General features: G+C 34.9%; 1 protein-coding gene across 1 annotated transcript in view; it reads right to left on the reverse strand.

Moving 5' to 3' along the window:
* Window positions 1–10,067: 10,067 nt before the first annotated feature.
* The window catches only part of SEMA3C (semaphorin 3C), a 192,199-nt gene continuing 179,983 nt past the window's right edge, over window positions 10,068–22,283 (reverse strand). Inside the window, exons 16-18 of the mRNA XM_061197651.1 lie at window positions 17,100–17,167; window positions 14,843–14,973; window positions 10,068–11,028 (exon numbers count right to left, since the gene is read on the reverse strand). Coding sequence (XP_061053634.1) covers window positions 10,615–11,028; window positions 14,843–14,973; window positions 17,100–17,167 — 613 coding nt within the window. The 3' untranslated portion in view covers window positions 10,068–10,614. The remainder of the gene's footprint in view (window positions 11,029–14,842; window positions 14,974–17,099; window positions 17,168–22,283) is intronic.

The raw sequence follows: 22,283 nt of genomic DNA on the forward strand, positions 1-22,283 counted from the left end.
AATAATAGTAGTGTATATTTCCTGGGTTTGCAGATGAGAATTAAACAAGATAATGCATAGAAGCAACACTACCTGGCAATTAGTAAGCATCCCATTGATGTTAGCTATATTGTCATTATAAGTAGTAGTAGTAGTAGTATTTCTCTTATATAAAAACATAAATAAAGCACAAGGTGGGTAATATTCTAATCCATTCAACAATTATTCAATATTTAACCCACATCCAAATATCAAGGGCCTTCTTAGTTTTGACACATACATGCAATACAAATCTAGCCTCAGTGTGCCCACTGAGTTGAGAAGTGATAAGTGTTCATTACTCTTCTACCACGTTAACCTTATTGACCCCTAATAGTATCTTCTCACTTCAGATTCTTTTGAGAAGCAGCCAGGGCACCCATCAATCAATTAAAGTAAATGTTTGCCCCTCATTTCTCCCTTTTTAAATATATCCTCAAAAACAAAGAGCAAACCACGTTTATTTCATTATTTACTCCATTCACTTGCACTCACATCTAACTTTAACTTTGCTCTTCCGTAACTTCAACTCTCAAAATCAATCAGCAGGTTCCTTTTTGCATTCCCATTATGTTTCCCACCTCTGAAGCTCCAGAAATGTCCTTCTTCCTCCACATTAACCTATGTGAATTCTATTCTCCACAGTCCATTTCAAGATCTTTCTGCAGCAAGGAACCTTCCCCGATTACTATAGTAAAGTCTCCGTTCTCTCAACTCTTACTCCTTGGGCGGTATGGGCCGAAAAGTAAACGTGCTTTTCAGTCTCAGCCCAGTAACGTGCTAGCCGTGGTGGGAACATCTGAGCTTGTTTTTCCATCTGTAAAATTCATATAACAATGCCTACCAAATCATTGCGGCTGTGGGAATTAGATGAACTACTGAATACATCGGACTTAATAGCTAATAGAACACTCATAGAACGAAGTAGATATTTTAATCATGTTCTCTTGTTGCCCTTGTAATATAAATTATTTGATTGTTGTTTATCATCTTTTACTAACAGATATTTTAAATTTGTCTTAGCTTTCTCTTGTACAATTGAGATGGGGTTATTCATTTCTCACACGGAGGTAGATGGTATATTAATATTTTAAATTGTTGGTTGATGATAAGTTTGAGTGTTCTAGTTACCATAATGGATTTTCAAACCAATAACTGTTCACGTTCTGAAATCTGTATTACAGTATAAAGTATCAATTCCCTATTCATTAGATATTAGAGTTTAAAAGGATTTACTATATACTATCTAAAAGGGAAGATGCCGTGTGTTTATGAAGCACCTACTATATAGTCAGCAATGTCCTAGATACTAAGAATAAAAAATGATTAAAATGAAAAACACACTGTAGCTGGCAAGAGACAAAAATAAGAGATTAAATGTTAATAAACAGGGCTAATGCTATGACACATGTGGACAAGCCATGTGGAACAGCAAGGAGGGATAAACCAACCTGGGAAAGTGGAAGAAAGCCTCACAGAGCTGCAATTTTTTTCCTGAAAAAAAGTGTTGCAAGGAAGTCTGCAAAAAGGTTTTTATGATTTCTCTTGATGAATTAAAAAAAAAATTCTGGTAATCTCAGAAAATGTTAAGCACTTCCCCTGCTGTTCTCTGGCTGTAAATATTTTTTTCTTGACCCAGCTAGTGGTTTTGGTGGTGGTAGTGGTAGGGATGGTACAGGCTAATGCTCTTTATTCAGAAATGAATCGGTCTCTTATTCCTTCTTTCCCTTCCTCAAATTCATCTTCCATAGATATTTTTATCCACAAATGTCCATAATTACTCTGTTCCTGAGAAGACACTTGGATTTCCCTCCGTTTTCAAAGCCTCAATGACAGCTTCTGATGAAGCCGTCTCAAGGGAGTCATTCCAGAAACCATCTTTCCTAGCAACACTTAGTTTCCCTTTTTAACATGGCAGAGGAAACAGTCATCTGGGGTGTAGAAGGGTCCATTATGAAGAGCTATAAGAGCTCCAGAATCACTGCTTCAATGCTGACCCGAGTGCCTTAATTAAAGATTTGAATTCCTATATAAACTGCATTGTAATTTCACCCTTCTGAAAAAGGATATTTTACCACACACTCCATTTTCTAAGTAGTTCTCACTCACTTGACAGTTTGTTTCTAAATGCAGGATGAAACTGCATCACTTGTCCAGTAAATAAAATCAGGATTAATTAACTGGATTATTAAGGCAGCTGGTCTTTACAAATTGTTGGTCTCTTAATCATGTCGCACTATATATTCAGTAAGGTTATTTATTGTGGACTCTCAACCATAAAGGCTGTTCGCATCCTCAGTTATTTACAGCCCCTGGCCATGTGACCCCAGCCTGTCTTAAAAGCATTCACACAACACTGTCATTAATGGCTCTTGGATTTTTATCCATGACTGATTTAGTTCTCAGTATTGAAACCTAAGCCACTTCCTCCTCTGGCTATTACTGCATAATAAATCCCTCTTTCTGACAGTTTCTGCATATTCTAGCTCCAGGACCACCCCTAGGGCTCTCTACAAGCCACCTTTGACCTCTTTTGGTGTCCCTTTTTCCCTTCTGGAGCAGGCCACTCCAACAATTCTTCCTCAACCTCAGGGGATGAGTACTCTCTCATATCACCCCTGCGTTTTATTTCAAAAGTACACTCCAGGAGGAACTATTACCAGTTGTTTATACCTCTTTGTGAGTGAAAGTCAATACTTAAATCTACCAGTTATGTTCTCATTTAAAAATATGTCTTTGGCTCCTAGTTGGTCTTTCTGTTTTCTTTGTTTGCATTCCTTGCTCTCAAAAGTCCTCTGAAATACAGCCAGAGATATTTTGTATGGAATGTAAATCACTAATGTGATGTCGTTGCCTCCATGACTTTTGTATTCCTTAGAATCAAATCTAAACTTCTCCCTGTGGTCATCAGGACCCACGTGACTTTGTTTCTCTGCCTTTGGGATACAGTCTCGTCCTTGCCTTCTCTTCTTTCACTGAGATCAAGCCACTCAGGTTTTCTTTTCTTTTCCTCAAATCTGCCAGAATTATTTTTGCCCCAGAGCGTTTACTAGCTTGTCGCTCTGCCTGAAATGCTCTTTTCCCCTGATCTTTGCAAGATTTTTTCACCTTTCTTTAATTTCCTTCAGAGAACTTATCTCAGCCTAACTTTTTTTTTTCTTTTATCGGGGTATAGTTGCTTTACAATGTTGTGTTAGTTTCTGTCGTTAGTTACAACGAAGCGAATCAGCTATATGTATACCTATATCCACTCCCTCTTGGACCTCCCCCCTCCCACCCCCCCTTCCCACCCATCTAGGTCACCACAGAGCACGGAGCTGAGCTCCCTGCATTATACAGCAGGTACCCACTAGCTATCTGTTTTACACATAGTAGTGTATATAAGCCAATCCCAATCTCCCAGTTCATCCCACCCCCGCTTCCCCACTACCTGTGTCCACATGTCCATTCTCTATGTCTGCATCTCTATTCCTGCCCTGCAAATAGGTTCATCTGTACCATTCTTCTAGATTCCACATATATGCATTAATATACGATATTTGTTTTTCTCTTTCTGACTTACTTCACTCTGTATGACAGACTCTAGGTCCATCCATGCCTCTACAAATGACCCGATTTTGTTGCTTTTTATGGCTGAGTAATATTCCATTGTATATATGTACCACATCTTCTTTATCCATTCACCTATCAATGGACATTTAGGTTGCATCCATGTCCTGGCTATTGAAAATAGTGCTGCAGTGAACATTGGGGTGCATGTGTATTTTTGAATTATGGTTTTCTCAGGGTATATGCCCAGTAGTGGGATTGCTGGGTCATATGGTAGTTCTATTTTTAGTTTTTTAAGGAATCTGCATACTGTTCTCCATAGTGGCTGTATCAATTTACATTCCCACCAACAGTGCAAGAGGGTTCCCTTTTCTCCACCATCAGCCTGACCTTTACATAGCTATTTGTGTGTTTGTTTTAACTTTTCCATCCAGGAAGTAAATTTCACAACAGTAAGGATGTTGCTTTGTTACCTGCTATACCCTCAATGCCTAAAATACTGCCAGGCACATAGTAAGTGCTCAATAAATATTTGATAAAAGAATTAATAAATGGTATTTCCAGTAGCAAAGACATAGTGATAAAATAGTTAATACTACCTGATATTCATTTTACATCAGGTAAGTTTTGAGCACTTTACATGAATTATCATGATCTTCACTTTCTCATGAGATTGATATTACCATAATGATGTCAGACCTGTAAAGTTAGGTAGTAGTAACCTAGAAAATTGAGTCTAGGCATTCTGACTCCATGGCCTGGGATAGATGTTACCCAGAGTCCTATAAATTATATTATGAAGGCTGCTGTGTATGAAAGTTTTTGTAGTGAAAAGCCTTCTTGGTGAGACTCTAAGTAATGAAGTATAGAAGATGCTTAAAGTTTGGAGCTAGACTCTTTGTATTTCATACTTTGGGGCCTTTAGAAAGTTATTTAACTCAGGGCAAGTATCTAAATGCATTAGACTCTCAGTTTTGCCATTTACAAAACAGACTAATACCTTCAGAAGATCCTACAAAGAAAGCAGATAACTATGTATAGTGTGCACCTTTACATAGGAATGCTCACAGAAAATGCTCAGTAAATGGTTATTTGTAAGAGGGTGAGAATTGTGGTAGTTTTCTGGTGCTATAGCTGTTGACTGTTATGAGTTGCCTAGCACATAGTTTACCTTCTTTACCAATATGAATTCAGCCATGATTTACCATGCCTGGAGGGTTGCCAGGAGAGATCTGACGGGAGGCTATAGAATGGGAATACCGAGGACGCTTATGATAAAGGTCAAGTTTGTAACACTGTAGATGACAGCTAACATCCAGGGTGAGTAAATCTAAGCTCCAGGAGAGCCAGCTTCTCCCAGCAACTCAAGGTTACAAGGTGAATGGAGAAGAAATTCAACTTGAGGAAAGAATGAGTCAAGACCCTACACTTGAATTGGGAAAATAAAAGTTCAGGGTCAAAAATGAAGACCCACAGGTGCATAACATGATAATGATCATCAGAATGTCTGCTGGACAGTGGCAGGGGGCTAAGAAAATAGGAGCAACAATAAAGATAACAAATCCTCACTGGAGCTTCTTAATGAAGTGGAGGGGTCTTATAACAGCACGTAACAAGAGCATTAATTCAACTAATAATAATATATAATCATGTGGCAGGAATGTTATAAACACTTTATGTATAAATATGATTCTAACCTTCACAACAACCCTGTGAGTTGCTATCATTTTTATCCTCATTTTTCAGATGAGGCACCCAAGGTACAAAGAGGTTAAGTAACTTTCCCAAGGCCACTCCGTAAGCAACTGGCTGCTGGGAGTCTGCATTACAGATGCTTATCCTGGAAAATCCATGGATATGGGTCCACTGAGCCACACAACCCATCAAGGCATGATTGGAACTATAGGTACAAGTATTGAGAAGAAGGATGGTTTCCAAACATTTTAAAAAATAAAATTGCAAGAGAACCTAATGAAATTGTCAGTTTTTAATTAAAATAAACTTTAATAATAATTATGTGACATATTCTTCAGAAGATACTAACATATTTGAATAGCAGCACTATAATGAAACTTCTTCTATCTCCAATTATGTGAGTACATTTCCTCACACTTTCATATCTAAAAACAAAAATTAGAAATAGCATTTTGGTTCAGTCTTGTTTCATCCAAGGTAATTTAATTAATGAAAGAAAGAGATGCTACATCCATCTCATATACATCTTCATTTAAGATTTTTTTTGTTTAGTGATTTTTATGTTATTGAGCTTTTACTATGCGTCAGGTACTATAAGAATTCCACATGTATTAACTCATTTAATTCTCACAACCACTACATGTGAAAGATATTATTATAATTCCAATTTTAGAGAAAGCAACATCTCATCAAGAGGGACATAACATTCCCAGGCTGTATCATTTTTAAGTGGAGAAGTTGGAATGGGAACTTGAAGCAGAAACTGAGATTCATTTTGAAATAATAAAAAAATTGAATATAGCTGGTTTGTGGATCTCGATGTGCATGATCTGTGGATACAACACACATACATCTGCATCCATGCAAATATCACTGGGAATCCAGTGAATGTGCCAGGCAGATGTGGCTTGGGTAGTACCTCCTCAGTTTTTTTGTTTCCCATGGTTGCTTTTCCTATTCACAGCTTACAACTGTGAGTTCTCATCAACTCAAAAGATACTTTGAAGGTCCAAGCTCTCTGTTTGATGAGCCCTGATGCAGCAGAGAAGGGAAGTTGATTACTAATCATGCCCTCTCCACCCCCGACCCACACAAATCAGTGAAAGGGAAAAAATTAAACAAGATATTGAAAAATATCCAGAGAAACAATAGGAATGGCTTTGATTTTTATAATAATTCCATCATATATCCATTTGGCCATGCAGAAATCATTATGTTTTTTATCTCATAAAGTGTTTGGATGGCATGTTTATAATTCAGAGGAATAACTCAGAGGAAAAAACACTTAAGGAACATAATTCACCCCACTTTTGTACTTGGGGGTTGAGAGATAACCTTACATAGGATAAATAGTTTTAATGTGTTTGTTATAATGGCATTCTTTAATAGCACTTTATGTAAGTAATACTCAAGCATGGCAACATAATAGCCCTGAGAAATATACAATTCAACCTGTATGGAAAGTATTATTTTATGAGGTACATAGACAAATACATTAGTCACTAGAGTGAAGATGGCATTTTCTTATCTTGGAGGTAGTTCTTCCAATTCTCAATACCTGTGCACTATGAAAGTAAAGTTGTTATGAAATCATAAAAATTGAAATATATACCAGAGGCCCCTTAGGAAAAACAATTCATTGACAGTGAAGTTCACTGAACAGCACATACACAGAATTTGTTGCAATTGGTTTTGATTTTGCAGAGGGGCTTGTATTCTTGTGCAAAAGGTGATTGGACAAAATGATGGTGGGATAACTCTTATGAAAAAAAAATATTTTTCACAATAGTCTTCCACAACTTTGTCACCATGCATAAAATTCAAAGAAATTCTCAATGCCACTGGCTAAGTAACCATTTTACTTAGTCTGCTTATTTCCTTGTCTAGACTGAAGTTTTCAATGGACTTGACTGTGCTGCAAAACAAAGCTGCGGTGTCTCTCTTGACTTTACCCAGAGAGTAAATATAGGAAACTGTGATCCTTTCCTTAAAAAAATTTTTCACTTAGGTAGGAGGCACAAAGCATCAGAAATGCATTAAAATGATAAGAAATGCATTTAAAATTTTTTAAACTAAGGTTAAGTTCAAATAGAAGCAAGGGAGATACTGAGAAATGAAACAATTAGGGAGTAGTGCAGAATCATCAGGTTGGAAGATTTGTTGAGATTACTTTTATTTTTTGTTGTTTCTTTTCCTGTGGCTTCCTTTCCCTCACTTTTATAAAGGCTCATTTATCTTGGTAAGGTGTTATCTGATCCACTGACCGCAGGCTCCCCAGCCTAGGCCACTGGCATTTAACTTGTCAAAGGACACAACTTAAATATTCCTTCCTGTTCTAGCAATATGTCACTTTCTAAATAAACAAATATTAAGACATTTATTGAATACTTATTATATGATATGTTCTGCCCTAACCCTTTACTGGGATGAACTTGGGCAGAGAACTGAGGCAGAGAGAGATTCGATAACTTTCCCATGATAAGACAGAAGGCTTGGATTCAAATCCTAGCAGTCTGGCTCCAAAGCCCAAGCATTTATAAACTATCCTTTTTTTTTCCCACTGTGGACACAAGTCTGAATAACTGTCCACAGACGTGAGTGGATGTACCATGCCTCTTAAAGAGAAAACAAATATGAATTTGCTTGCTGTTTATAAAATATCATAGAAATACACACAGAAACTGAGAGCATTGGATGCTTCTGGGGTAGGACTTGCATAAAGGAGAGACAGTAGTGCAAGGAGAGATTTCCAAGTATATCTTTCTGGAAGTTTTGAATTTTGAAATCCAGATGCATTACTTTCACAAAAAAAAGGATAAATAAATAAAACAGGGAAAAAAAGAACAATTACAAGAGTCAGTAGATTCTACCATGGCAACAAGAAATTGTAAACCCAACATTAAAAAGGAAAATTAAAGACATCCTTGGGGAATTCAACATGTTTTATTTTGCCAGGCACATGATTTCTTCAATATCCAATTAAATAATACTGTGCTAACTACATTTTCTAACACAGAGTGAACATTCACTGTAATGACAGTTTCATCATGCTAGCATCTATTCACAAACCTACACTGTGAAAAAAAGTGCATTTCTAGGAAATTTTATGTACAAATGGAAAACATATCAAGTCATCGAACTGTCAAACTACACAAAATAAAACCAACCAATCAACCACCAACATTCAGTATATGTTAACAATATTTTTAAGAAAGAAAATTTTCTTTACATTTGGCAGTTTTGTTCAAAAGGGGCTCTATAATTTTAAAAGTAAAGTAATAAAAGTATATACAATTTAATAACGTTCAAAGTAGAAGGTATTAAATAGCACAAATAATGTTACAACACTAAACACCCTATTGTCTATCAGTTTGGGTTTACATGAAGCAAGGGGACCTGTATAGTTTACCTTATCCTCTGAGTCTACAACAATTTTACTTTCAACTCTGTACATAGAATAGATTGGCCATAAATACAGAAGATGGTTTTGGCTTTATGCATATTTCCATTTGTGCATGTAGAGTAGAAATAATGACCTACTTGCAAAACAAACTGCTTTAGAGACTACTTTAGAATCATATACATTTGGAACAATAGCTTTTATTTAATAGCTTTTTTTTGAATAAACATTATTTATGTTGCATTTGTTAACTGCTATTTTTGCCCCATTGAGGCTTCCTTCTATAATATCATAATTTACCACCATTTAAATAATAAATCTTATTCCTAGATTCTGATCAGTGATTACATTCATTTTGACAATGATTTCAGTTCTTGACGCTTTATATTGTAGTGCTTAGGAAGGTAATATATCGACCTTGATTACCTTCTTCATGGCTTGTTAACTACAAATAAAACTTTCGTATTAGATTTTGATTAGGTATATGATATAAGTTCTGTTTGCACCTAGAAACATGAAAATGTCTTTAAAAGTAAGTAAAATGAAAGAGCAAAAGTTGTGTTTTTAAAAGAAATATGAGGATATGAAGAAAATTTTCATACTTCTCCCATCTAGTTGTTATTTGGAGTAAAAAAAAAAAAATCACTATTAAATTACTCTAATAAAAGGATCCAAACATACAATTAGAAGATAGTTATTTTATTCATCACAAACTTACCACATTTGTATTTATATACCAGTGAACATAATGTACCAACATTCTTTTAAAATAAAGTATGTCTATTTTTGTTCAAATTAGAATTTTTCTCACTTCTCCACAAAATGAGCGTCTCTCCAGCACACATGAAAGAGTATTAAAAAAAAAAAAGAATCGGTGACTTAAAAATCAGTATGATATCTGAGGTTGGTAAACCAAAAAAAGTGAGTTAATCATTGAAATTAATTATTGAAGTTAAAAATTAGTAACATTTTTAATAAACTTCTGTCAATAAAATTGCATTTTCTACCTTTTTTTTTTTTTCCATTTTGATGGTTTCGGCCCTCATATACAAGTTTGATATTTCAAAAGAAATTTCTTATATTTTTTAAAATGCCATACAAACTAGAAAATTAGAATAAACACATTTATCAATTAAACTGTGTAAGATTATATTCTCTGAGTCTAGAATAACTTAAATAACTTCCAAAAAAGAAAGTGCTTTTGTCTGGAAGATGATTACATAACAATATAAACTTAAATGCTTCACTGACATAATTCCAATATTAAAGATATTAATGGTTAGTGATCCTTTTATCTTCCTGAAACAAGGGAACAGAGATCAATGACAGATATCAACAACTGATAATTTTTGCAATCTTAAAAGTAACTAATACTATATTTCACTGGAAGCACATAAACTCCATGTTATCTTTTTATGAAAATCGCTCGTGTTTTATACAGCTTTTAGATTCCCTCTTCCTTGTCTCTTTTCTATTCTACATTTCTTTTGACAACTACTCTGTCACATGCATTTATATAACTTTTACTATGTAAAAATTGTGAACTTGCCATTTGGTTTTGTATACAAATGATTGACAGTTAGAACTCTAAACTCTTAAAGCAAGGATCGAAGATCACAGGTTACGGCCCTAGTTCAATTAAGGGATGTAAGAATTCTAGTTTTATAGTCGCCATATTGGTTTTGAAGAAAAGGTAAATAAAGATATAAATAAAATCTAGGTTAAGTTAAATATTTCTATGCACCATGAGGACCATGACATGTCTAGTGCTAGTCAATATCATACAAGAAAATGCATACTCATTTCAGTTCATGTAACGTTCACCTTTAGGAGTGAGTAACCACCTTTCTCAGGAATTTCCCATGGGTAAAGCACAAGATTCTCTGCTCAGAAGTTGATCACTGAAGACAGATCATTTACTGATGGAAGCATAAGCCTCATTTAAGAAACCATTATGACTCTGGCAGCTGATTCCTCCTATTTCTACTTTTCCGGCTATTGATGAGAGCCTTTAACTTGCCATAGTCCCCTCTCATCTTCTGGGATTCTTCTCCCTGCTGATGTTGCTGCCGAGTATCTTTGCAGTACTGATTAATCATCTGCATTTCTGAGTGGCTGAAAGCCCCCATGATGTCCTTCGGGTGGAAGGGTAAAGCCCTCACAGAGCTGGCCCAGGTCCACGGAGACCATTTGTCTGTAACAACAGCCACCATTTCGGAATCTAAAACTTTAAAGTTGATCTTGGCTATGGTCTGCTTGAAGCTGTTTTCTGTTGCGATGCAGTGATACAGTCCTTGGTCAGAATCCTGAACGGAGCGGATCAGGAGTCCTTGTGAAGTGGCTATGATTCGCTCATTCAGCTTGACCTAAAAGAGAGATATCAAAGATCTGAATACCTAACTCTATATCTTCTAAAAAGATATGACCAAGAATACAGAGTGTTAACTTCCTTCTTAGTGGACACAGATTTTTGGTAAGTTCCATTGTCTTTTTTTTTTTTTTTTGCTCAGGAAATCTAGTCTCAGCAGTACTGAATCTATTAAAGAGAGGGTGAAGTTATCATTCATATTGCCCAAAATAGCTTAAAGTGCATTCCCTTTGGATAGAAGTAGTTTCTCCACATATAAGCCAGAGTTTTGGATGTTTCTGGAATGTAAATCACAGTCAACATATAAAAATGAAATTCACAGATAGTTTAAAATGTCTATTTTATCCTGTAGTTCTTGCCTTTTATTGTAACAAAAATACTCACTTATTGAGTAAAAACATGAAGCCACAATTAAAGGGTTGAATTTTACCTTTTTTTCAATGAATGAATGAATATTCCCTTAACTAAAAATTTTATAAGCAGAGGCAGCGTTTTGAACATTATCAAGGGCTTTTTCCTATTATCTAACACAAAGAATGACTGAAAATAAGCTGGAACTCATTATCTTATAAGTACTCCAAGTGGTTTTACTTTCCAAGGAAAAGTAATAAGAAGCTATGAGGTGAATATTTAATTACTTTACAGGCTTATACTGGAAAAAATATCATTTTCTAGATATAAACTAAATGCTGAAATCCATTTCCTTACAGTTCCTGCTATAGTATTGTCAACGAACACATAAAAACCTAAGTGGTAAGTAGTTCCTTCACATGTATACTCAGGAATGCTCTTTCATTGAGGGAAGAAAGAAATTTGACCCAAAGAAAAATAAGGGAAGGCAAAATATAGTACTGAAATACAAAAAATAGAACAGAACTAGAAAAGAGAGATTAGGAAAAAGTAAGGACAGAAATACATAAAGCAAATTTTTTTATGTTCATTTAATTTTTAAAGTTTAAATGTGCTTTGAAAACAGTTTTAAATAATGTAGGAATGCATTCAGAAATAAAAGAAAAGAAAGCCTTTGCCATTTGTGTGAAATTGGGAAAAATTTTGGAGGCCAATTTGATAATATCTATTAGCATGTATATAATATTCAGTGCAGACATTTTATTTCTAGGAATTTATATAGAAGATATACTCTTACAAGTATGCAGATATTCATTTACATGATGTTTTTGATAAGAGGAAAAACAAGAAATAATGTAACCAGTAGATAGCTTTAGAAAACTTAAGGTATGTTCATACAGTGGAATACTATGCAGCCAAGAAAAATAAGGTAGCCCCACATGTACTGATATGATGTGTGTGTGTGTGTGTCTGTGTGTGTGTGTGTGTGTGTCTGTGTGTATGTATCAGAGAGACAGAGACAGAGAAAGAGAGAGCGGAAAATAGGAAGATTATGGAGACTATTTGGAGGAATATATAATTCTTAGCAGCCTTATACTCTGAGAAGTGGGAATAAGTATTGAAGTGGAGAAGAGGAGGGCTTTTAGTTTTCACTTATGCTATTCAATATGAACTATTTGCATTTTTCTCTGCAAGCTTTTTTTTACCATTTGTCTTACTTTTCAAAAATAAAAGTTCAATATTTACACACCATTAAGAAATATGTGTATGTTTGCCTAAGCTACTAAGGAAGAATTAAAATAAATTTAATTAAATATTAATAGTTTATTCAACTAAAGTGAGACTGAGTGGAATTGTGATCTGCTTGAATTCTGGACAGACCAGATTTTCGTAATTACATTAGAGTTAATTTTTTCACAGTCTTAAACTATGGCATTCTTCTGTTTTTTGAGATTGGAAGAAAAATCAAGATAGTCATATTTGAGTCTCCACATTCTTGAACCTTCTGAAACAGAACATTAGAAATATCATAAAAGTGATAAAATTCATGATCCATTCCCTTTTAAATTTCATTTGATAACTCCTGTGACATGTATTCAAGACTGTATATATTCATTTATTTCAATTTTACATAATAGAAATTACATTCACTCATTACATATTATTCCACTGAACTTTCTACTGAATAAAAGAAAAGCATTTTATCTATGTTAGGTAAGCCCCCATTTGAGTTTTGGATTTCCAATTCACATACACACACACAGACTTTCTCTGGAAGGATGGTTCATGTCCACATGTCATGTTCTAGCCTAAGAATTCCATTTCTGTATGATAATCATCATAGTACATTATGAATTTTACCCCAGATTACTTTGCAAGGCAATTATTCTTATGCTCCATATCCATTCAAAATAATTTAAAATTAATTAGACTGCAGACAATTCAAGACTAATTTGATGATAGATTTGATAGCAAAGAAAATAGGTCTCAAACAATAATTTTTTTTAATGAAAAAACTAAAAAAAAAAAAAACTTAATATCATGGAAATCTGGGGCAAGAAGGGGCCCTGAAGTCCATTGAGCTCATCTTTGATAGTTATGTCTCATCTTATGCACGTGGTCATCAGCCTATGGTTTAATATTCCAGTGACAGGGAACACAAAATTTCCTAAACAACTCATAACACCTTTGGATAGGCAGGTCTGAGAATTGGGAAGTATTTTCTCATAAAGAGCCAACATCTGTTTCAGTAATTTTGATGCAATGCCTGTGTTCTACAGCTTGGGATTGTATCCATTCTACACAGCCCTCATTAACCTAATATGTAGTACGGAAACTGCCTACAATAGAACACACACAAATGCAGAAGGCTCTATTTTCCCTTTGCTGCATCAGACTTTATGATGTACTGTTAGTACCATTGCAGTCTAGGCTACTTTGATGGTTTATATATCCATATATATTTTTCTTCTTATCCTCTCATTTGTCAGGACAACGTGACATCAATATCATAGAATTCATTATTTATAATATTTCACTCTATGCTGTTTTACAATGTTTTCCTTTTAAAGCAGCTCTTTACAATCAGTGAAAGGTTAATATAAGTGTCCTTTTATTTGAAAATCGAGGTTTTTTTTACATATCAGTAAATAAAGGCAATGGTCCCATACACAATGATTCCACATATTACCTAACAAAACCCCAGGAGTTATGAATAATAAAGCAATGGAAACAGATTACCACACAGCAGAAAAATGCTCGTTGCCATTTCTTGCTGAGGAAAACTGAACTTTTTTAAAAGCCCCTTTTATCTTGTGAATCAAACAAAGGTGCTGTTGTGTGAGAACTTAGCTTCTGGATTTGCACACATCTTGTTTCTTTTACAAATGCTTCCTCACATCAATACCCCCATCTGAGTGCGCAAGCTCTTGTTTTTAATTTTATTTATTTATTTATTTATTTTTGGCTGTGTTGGGTCTCCGTTTCTGTGTGAGGGCTTTCTCTAGTTGCGGCAAGTGGGGGCCACTCTTCATCGCGGTGCGCGGGCCTCTCACTATCGCGGCCTCTCTTGTTGCGGAGCACAGGCTCCAGACGCGCAGGCTCAGTAATTGTGGCTCACGGGCCTAGTTGCTCCGCGGCATGTGGGATCTTCCCAGACCAGGGCTCCGAACCCCTGTCCTCTGCATTGGCAGGCAGATTCTCAACCACTGCGCCACCAGGGAAGCCCCAAGCTCTTGTTTTAATCACTGTGTTATCAAGGTGAGCAGGAAGAGAGGATTTCTAATTAATCCGTCAACTCTATGGACAAAGGATTTTAAAGAAGGTGGCACTTGTCATCCCAGAGACATTAAAGGATGTTCATATGTCTTTCCTTTTTCATTTGATCTGAACCTCACTGAGGGATGGTGATTTAATGCTCTTTCCAAAGCCCTGACTGATTGCTGCTCTGCTGAGTTACTCACCTCTTTCCTCCTGTCCTCATCTTTCTGTAACAACCACTTGATAGATGCCTGTGGAGACTTGGGGGCACACTCAAGGAAAGTGGTGTTATTTTTTACTCCATACTGAACAATTTCAGCTGCATTTCTATATGCTGAAGAGCAAAAATAAAAGGAGAGAGGATGACAATGGAATTTGGAACATATTCTACTATATGAATGTTTGTTTCTCTATAAAATTGTAAGCAACTATGGCAAACCCCAAAGGCAGTCTTAATCATTTAACAAGCCGACTATTATACATTGTTTGCTTGGTTTGTTTAACCTAAAGGGAAGGAGAGAAAGATATAAGGGAACCAATGTTTATTCAAGAATTACTTTACACGAAGGAATGCACTTAATATCATCTTGAACATTTAATTATTATAACATCTTTGTGAATTAAATTTTCTCACCTTTTCATAGCTGAACAAATTGAGGCTGTGAGTTATGAGGAAACATATCCTAGTTAAAGAATTAGTAAGTGCCAGGCAATACTGAAGCCAAGTTCATGCCACCCCTAAACTCCATACTCAGTGTGGTATAGATTAAATTCGGAAACATTGGGAAAAGGCAGAAAGCAAGGCGTGGCCACAGTGGGATGTAATGGTTGAGAAAACGATCTTTGAAATCAGATTTTGCCTGAGGTAAAATCTTGACTTCATCACTACTGGCTGTGTAACCTTAGAGAAGTTATTTAATATCTCTGTGCTTCAGTTTTACTTGGTTCTAAAACAGACATTTTCAGACATTCTTTACTGAAAGTCTTAAATTAGGAAGAGTATTTAGTATAATCATGTGGTAGCTTAGACATGGGCAGGATCCTCATTCATAAAGTGGGAATAGGAATAGACCTTACTTAAGAATAATTTCTTGAGCACTGAAATAATCCATAAAAAAGCACTTAGCTCAGGTTTTGACACAAAATCAACACTGGTGTTTGTTCATCATTACCTCCGCTGCAAATACTCTTACCACTACGACTGACACTCAGATTTATAAAATACTCAGCAAACAGAGAAATAGTAACCTGGCTTTATTCCCTCAATTAGATGTATGCAACAATTAAGCAAAATGTGTCTCAATTTTCTTCTTGTAGTTAGTGTAGTTAGTGACAAGAATTTCATTCTTTAAATAAAGACAAAAATGCCCAGACTCAAAAAGATTAGCAACAGGAATCTCAGTGTTAACAGTTAACAACAGTACCTCTGTAGCACCTTGGTGAGCCTGGAGGAAGGTCCCTCTGTTGGTGGGGTGGAGGTGGAGGGAGGGGGTCAGTGGGAAAAGTATAATAACATAATATCTCCATGTCAGGATGGGAAGAAAGGAATTAGATTAATTGTAAGATACAAGGCAGGACTGCCAGAAGTAAATGGAATGGTTGTAAACTGTAAAACCAAGGCACTAAAGTACACCCATGTTCAGAGCAGGATAATTCATAATAGCCAACATTTGGAAGCAGTGCAAGTGTTCATTGATGGATGAGTGGGTAAACAAAATGCGATATATATTATACATACAATGGATTATGTTTTCACCTTAAACAGGAAAAAAAATATTCTGACACATGTTACAACATGAATGAACCCTGAAGAAGACATTAGGCTAAGTGAAATAAGCCATTTACAAAAGGACAAATATTGTATGATTCCACTTATATGAGATATCTAGAGTATTCAGATTCATAGAGACAGAAATTAGAACAGTGGTTGCCAGAAGCTGGGGAAGGGGGAATAGGGAGTTAGTGTTTAATGGGCATGGAGTTTAACTTTGGGATGATGAAAAAATTGTGGTGCCAGTTGCACAACACTGTGAATGTACTTAATGCCACAGAACTGTACACTGTAAAATGGTTAAAATAGTAAATTTTGTTATGTAATTTAACACAGTAAAAAACAAACAAACAAGATGTTATTTTTTCTTCAGTGGTAAACAAAAAAATAAGTAAATTTTTTTCTTCAGAAAGAAAATAATGTCTAGGAAAATCTATAATTACTATCTTTGTGAAAGACTTACCTACTAACATACCCAAGGTATCTGTGTTCCTGGACTTTTGTTTTACAAAATTCTTAGTATATATACAAATAACATTTAATTTTTAATTACCATATATGAATACCACTAATTTTTATAGTGAATCTTTCTTTAAAATGACATACTTTAATCTATTACGAGGTTTCCCTTACTGAAATATGATATTGAGCACTGCTACTCTTTACCAAGTTTGACCACTTTTAATTACCTTTTAGATTAAATCCTCTGCATTGAGTCAATGGATTTCCATGTCTCACATCTTGTCTTCGGCTCCTCCTATAAAGCACAGAAGTATATACAAGTGACTTGGAATTACCATTGCCAATTATACCACATTTAAAAGACTTCAGTTTAAATTTTGCAATCTTCTGATTGCCTAAGCTTTCATAAAGAAAAGTGGTCTGATTATCTGCATTTTTTTGTTCAATGCTTCAAATATAGTGTGGGTACTTAACCTTGTTTTCAATATGAATTAATTCAGACTCTCCCCATCTACCACTTGTGATAGATGAACCTCCTATTATGCGTACGTCCTGGCTAAATGCTAGATTCCAAGTTAATAGTGTAAATTTTTATTTTAGAGACATTCATAGAAAATTTTCTAAGATGATAACTCCAAAGTATAAACTCACTAGCATCTTCCTCCTTATAATTTTTTCTTAAATAAGTATAATTCTCTTACAAAAGTCAATGCTTTCAAACCATTTCCAGATATACTAAAAAGTTTTCAGAACAAGAGATACAGAGAACATGGATTTTTAGTATAAAGTTAAGGAAAATTTTTCCTTTACTAGAATAAGAATTTTCCTTCACGTTTTTATTTTGAAAAATTTCAAGACTACAGAAAAGTGGATATATGAATACAATGAATGATGGTATACCTAGACTCATAAATCGGGTTTTGCCATATTTATTTTTTCTCTCATATGCAAGTATGTGTCATGTATATACTGTGTATGCACATATATGAAAATCTTTAGAAAATAAGTTGCAGACATGGTAATTTTACACCCTTAAATGTATGTGTCTTCTAAGAATAAGTAATTTCCCTACATAAGAACAATATCATTATTATACTAAAGATATCAATATTTATTTAATAATACCATATAATACACATTTTATATTAAAATTTCACTACTTGTCCCCAAAATATCCCTTATGAATTTTTTAAAGTTTATTCAGGATCCAATCAAGGTTCACTCAGGGCATTTACTTGTTACATATCACCAACTTAAGCATTTCAAAAATTTAGTTACATCCTTTGTAAGTTGGTCAGTATTTAAATAAAAGTTTAAAGTTACTTGCAAACTATTTAATTTCGTGTCTTAGATTCACTTACATATTAGCTTCAATTGTATTATAGTGCAACAAATCAAAATAGAGCAACTGAAATTCTCTTAGCAATGAATTGTGGACATGAACATTGTTATAAGAGAGAAGAAAGAGAACGCTCTTCAAATATTGGGAGTACAGGGGTAGATCGATTGTTTATTATCAATGCTGAAAAGTATATATGGATAAGCATATCACTTAACTGGGTTAGTTAAGTCTCTCTTAATATTTTTAACCTTAATGATAAATTAAAATATTCAGTAAGAAGAAGGGAAATATTAAAATCACACTGGGATTATAAAATTTGCAAAGCAAAACGAACCTCAAAGTCAATGATAATGAAAACAATTATTTTAAGGTTACAGCAAATAGTTAGTAGTTTAAATAATCAAGGGATTATATACATCTATTTACGAAAATATGAGTACAATTTTTGTGTCATTTAAGTATTGTTTCTCCCAAAAAGCCACATGATGCTTATTCAATTGTATATTTCTTTACAATCACACACACACAAACTAGTGGAAGTCACTCTTGTCTCAGAAATTACGATTAATACTGTACTTTAGAATAGCTCCTATGTCAGGTTTTTACTGCATTGTATTTGCTATATTTTGAAGTCACAGCATTATTTACTACCAGCTAACTTGTGAGCGTATATTATATGAGAACCATATGACAGTTCTTATGGCTGAACTGGTCATTTTCAGCCATCTAGACAAGCAATATTACTCACAATGGTTAAATTTATTGTCCTGTGGTCAGCACTATGTTACGGTTTACTCAAGTACATGAACCTCCAAGCTGGGCGATCTGAATTTGCAGTATCACATAGCTTCCAGACATTCAAATACCATTCAAATACCATTGTTATGGCTTGGCTTAAATGATGAAAACAACAAGGCAGCCATCTGAGCTTTCTGTATGTGTAGATTCCCTTTCAGGCATTTGTATAGCATTGTGAAAGCATGAGGGTAGACAGTCATATTATATTGCATGTAGGATTGGGGATTTGGCTCAAGTTGCCAATGTTTCCGCCATTATAGTCTATTCTTTTGGATAAACAATGAAATCATCTACTTCTTGTGTAAAAAGCAGATATTTACTTTAAGGGTGAACCAATTATCTTGTCTTCAAGTTTCCAACTTCATGTCTGAATCCAGAATAAATAACATTTGAGATTAAATTGTAATGTTTGATACAGATGCACAAATAAAGGTAGTTGAGGGTGAAGAGGAAAAATGCTTATGTTGTTTACTATGATAAAACTTTTTCAAAAAAAGAGAAACTACCGAGCCAATGATACTTAACTCTATTACGTCAAAATATAACCTCCATTGATTTCCAAGTGTAACTGTACTTCTTTGTTTCCATACAAAGGGCATGTTTTTGTTTTTCATTCCTATGAATTCCTCTACATGATCCTTGTGTTCCAGTTAGATAGTGCAATCGAAATAAAACCAGGTAAGTTAACACTATTAAAGAAAATGAAAAATACTCCAAATGATCATTTTCATTATTACTATTTAATCTCTAAAGAAAACAAATGCTACATATGGGAATTTAGGAAATAATTCATGCAGCAAACATGTTTTGCATTCACTATAACTGTATGCTTAAAAAAGTTTGGGAATAATTTGGAGAATTTAAATAGTATAGATAGTTTTAATGAAACTCCTAGTATGCTAGCCAAAGACAGGTAAGCGTAGGCCAAGGAATACCTTATATATTTGTGTATATGTACACACACACACACACACACACACACACAAATACACACAAGTCAAAACCACAATGAGATATCACCTCACACCTATTAGAATGGAGATATATATATATATATATATATATACAGTATTTTTTTTGGATCTCTGTGATAGAATTAAGACACTGCTAGAGGTATCAAGATAGCTCTTTAAATCGTTAGTTTCTTTTTCAGCCCATGATACATGTTTTTTTTCCTATCTGTACTTAAAAATCTGTGGTATAATTGACATATAACATTATATTAGTTTCAGGTGTACAGTTTCATATTTATATATGTTGCAAAATGATCACCACAGTAAGTCTAGTTAACATCTGTCACCTTACGTAGTCAATTACAAAAGTTTTTTTTTTCCTGTGATGAGGACTTTTAAGATCTACTCTCCTAGCAACTTTCAAATATGCGCTACAGTATTATTAAGCAGTCACCATGCTTTACCTTACATACCCATGACTTAATTATTTTGTAACTGGAAGTCTGTACCTTCTGACCCCCTTTTGCCCATTTTTCCCACCACCACCACCCCTACCTCTGGCAACCACAAATCTGTTCTCTGTATCTATGAGCTTGCTTTTGTTGTTGTTGTTTTTAAAATTCCACATAAAAGTGAGATCATACAGTATTTGTCTTTCTCTGTCTGACTTATTTTCCTTAGCATAATGCCCTCAAGGTCCAACCATGTTGTCACAAATGGCAAGATTCCATCATTTTTTATGGCTGAAGAGTATTCCATTGTGTGTGTGTGTATGTATGTATGTATGTATGTACCTATCTATCTATCTATCATCTATCTATCTATCATCTATCTATCTATCTACCATATCTTCTTTATTCATTCATCCACTGACGGACACTTGGGTTGTTTTCGTGTGTTTGCTATTGAAAATAATGTTGCAATAAGCATGTGGGAGCATATATCTTTTTGAATTAGTGTTTTTGTTTTCTTTGGATAAGTACCCACAAGTGGAATTGCTGGATTGCATGGTAGTTCTATTTTTAATTTTTTCGGGAACCTATACACTTTGCCATAGTGGGTGCACCAATTTACATTCACATCAACAGTTCACAAGGGTTCCCTTTCTTCCACATCCACGGTAACACTCGTTATTTTTTGACTTTTTGATAATAGCCATTCTAACAGGTATGAGGTGATACCTCATTGTGGTTTTTGATTTGCATTTCTCTAATGATTAGTGATGCTGAGCATCTTTTCATGTGCCCCTTGTTTATCTGTATGTCTCCTTGGAAAATGTCTATTCAGATCTTCTGACCATTTTTTATCAAATTATTTGTAATTTTGCTATTGAGTGGTATGAATTCTTTATACTTTTTTTTAAATAGATCTTTATTGGAGTATAATTGCTTCACAATACTGTGTTAGTTTCTGTTGCACAACAAAGCGAATCACCCATATGCATATACATGTCCCCATATCCCCTTCCTCTTGAGCCTCCCTCCCCTCTTCCCTATCCCACCCCTCTAGGTCATTGCAAAGCACTGAGCCGATCTCCCTGTGCTATGCTGCTGCTTCCCATCAGCCAACTATTTTACATTCGGTAGTGTATATATGTTGATGCTACTCTCATGTCGCCCCAGCTTCGCTCTCCAACCCCATGCCCTTAAGTCCATTTTCTATGTCTACCTCTTTATTCCTGCCCTGCAACTAGGTTGATCAGTACCATTTTTTTTAGATTCCATATATATACGTTAACATATGGTATTTGTTTTTCTCTTTCTGACTTGCTTCACTCTACATGACAGACTCTAGGTCCATCCACCTCACTACAAATAATTCAATTTCCTTTCTTTTTATGGCTGAGTAATATTCCATTGTATATATGTGCCACATCTTCTTTATCCATTCATCTGTGGATGGACATTTAGGTTGGCTCCATGATCTGGCTATTGTAAATAGAGCTGCAATGAACATTGTGGTACATGTCTCTTTTTGAATTACGGTTTTCTCGGGGTATATGCCCAGTAGTGGGATTGCTGGGTCATATGGTAATTCTATTTTTAGTATTTTAAGGAACCCCCATACTGTTCTCCATAGTGGCTGTATCAATTTACATTCCTACCAGCAGTGCAGGAGGGTTCCCTTTTCTCCACACCTTCTCCAGCATTTGTTGTTTGTAGATTTTCTGATGATGCCCATTCTAACTGGTGTGAGGTGATACCTCATTGTAGTTTTGATTTGCACTTCTCTAATAATTAGTGATGTTGAGCATCTTTCCATGTGCCTCTTGGCCATCTGTATGTCTTCCTTGGAGAAATGTCTATTTAGGTCTTCTG

Source organism: Eubalaena glacialis, chromosome 8 (genome assembly GCF_028564815.1).
Source record: "Eubalaena glacialis isolate mEubGla1 chromosome 8, mEubGla1.1.hap2.+ XY, whole genome shotgun sequence".
In the NCBI taxonomy this organism is placed as follows: domain Eukaryota; kingdom Metazoa; phylum Chordata; class Mammalia; order Artiodactyla; family Balaenidae; genus Eubalaena; species Eubalaena glacialis.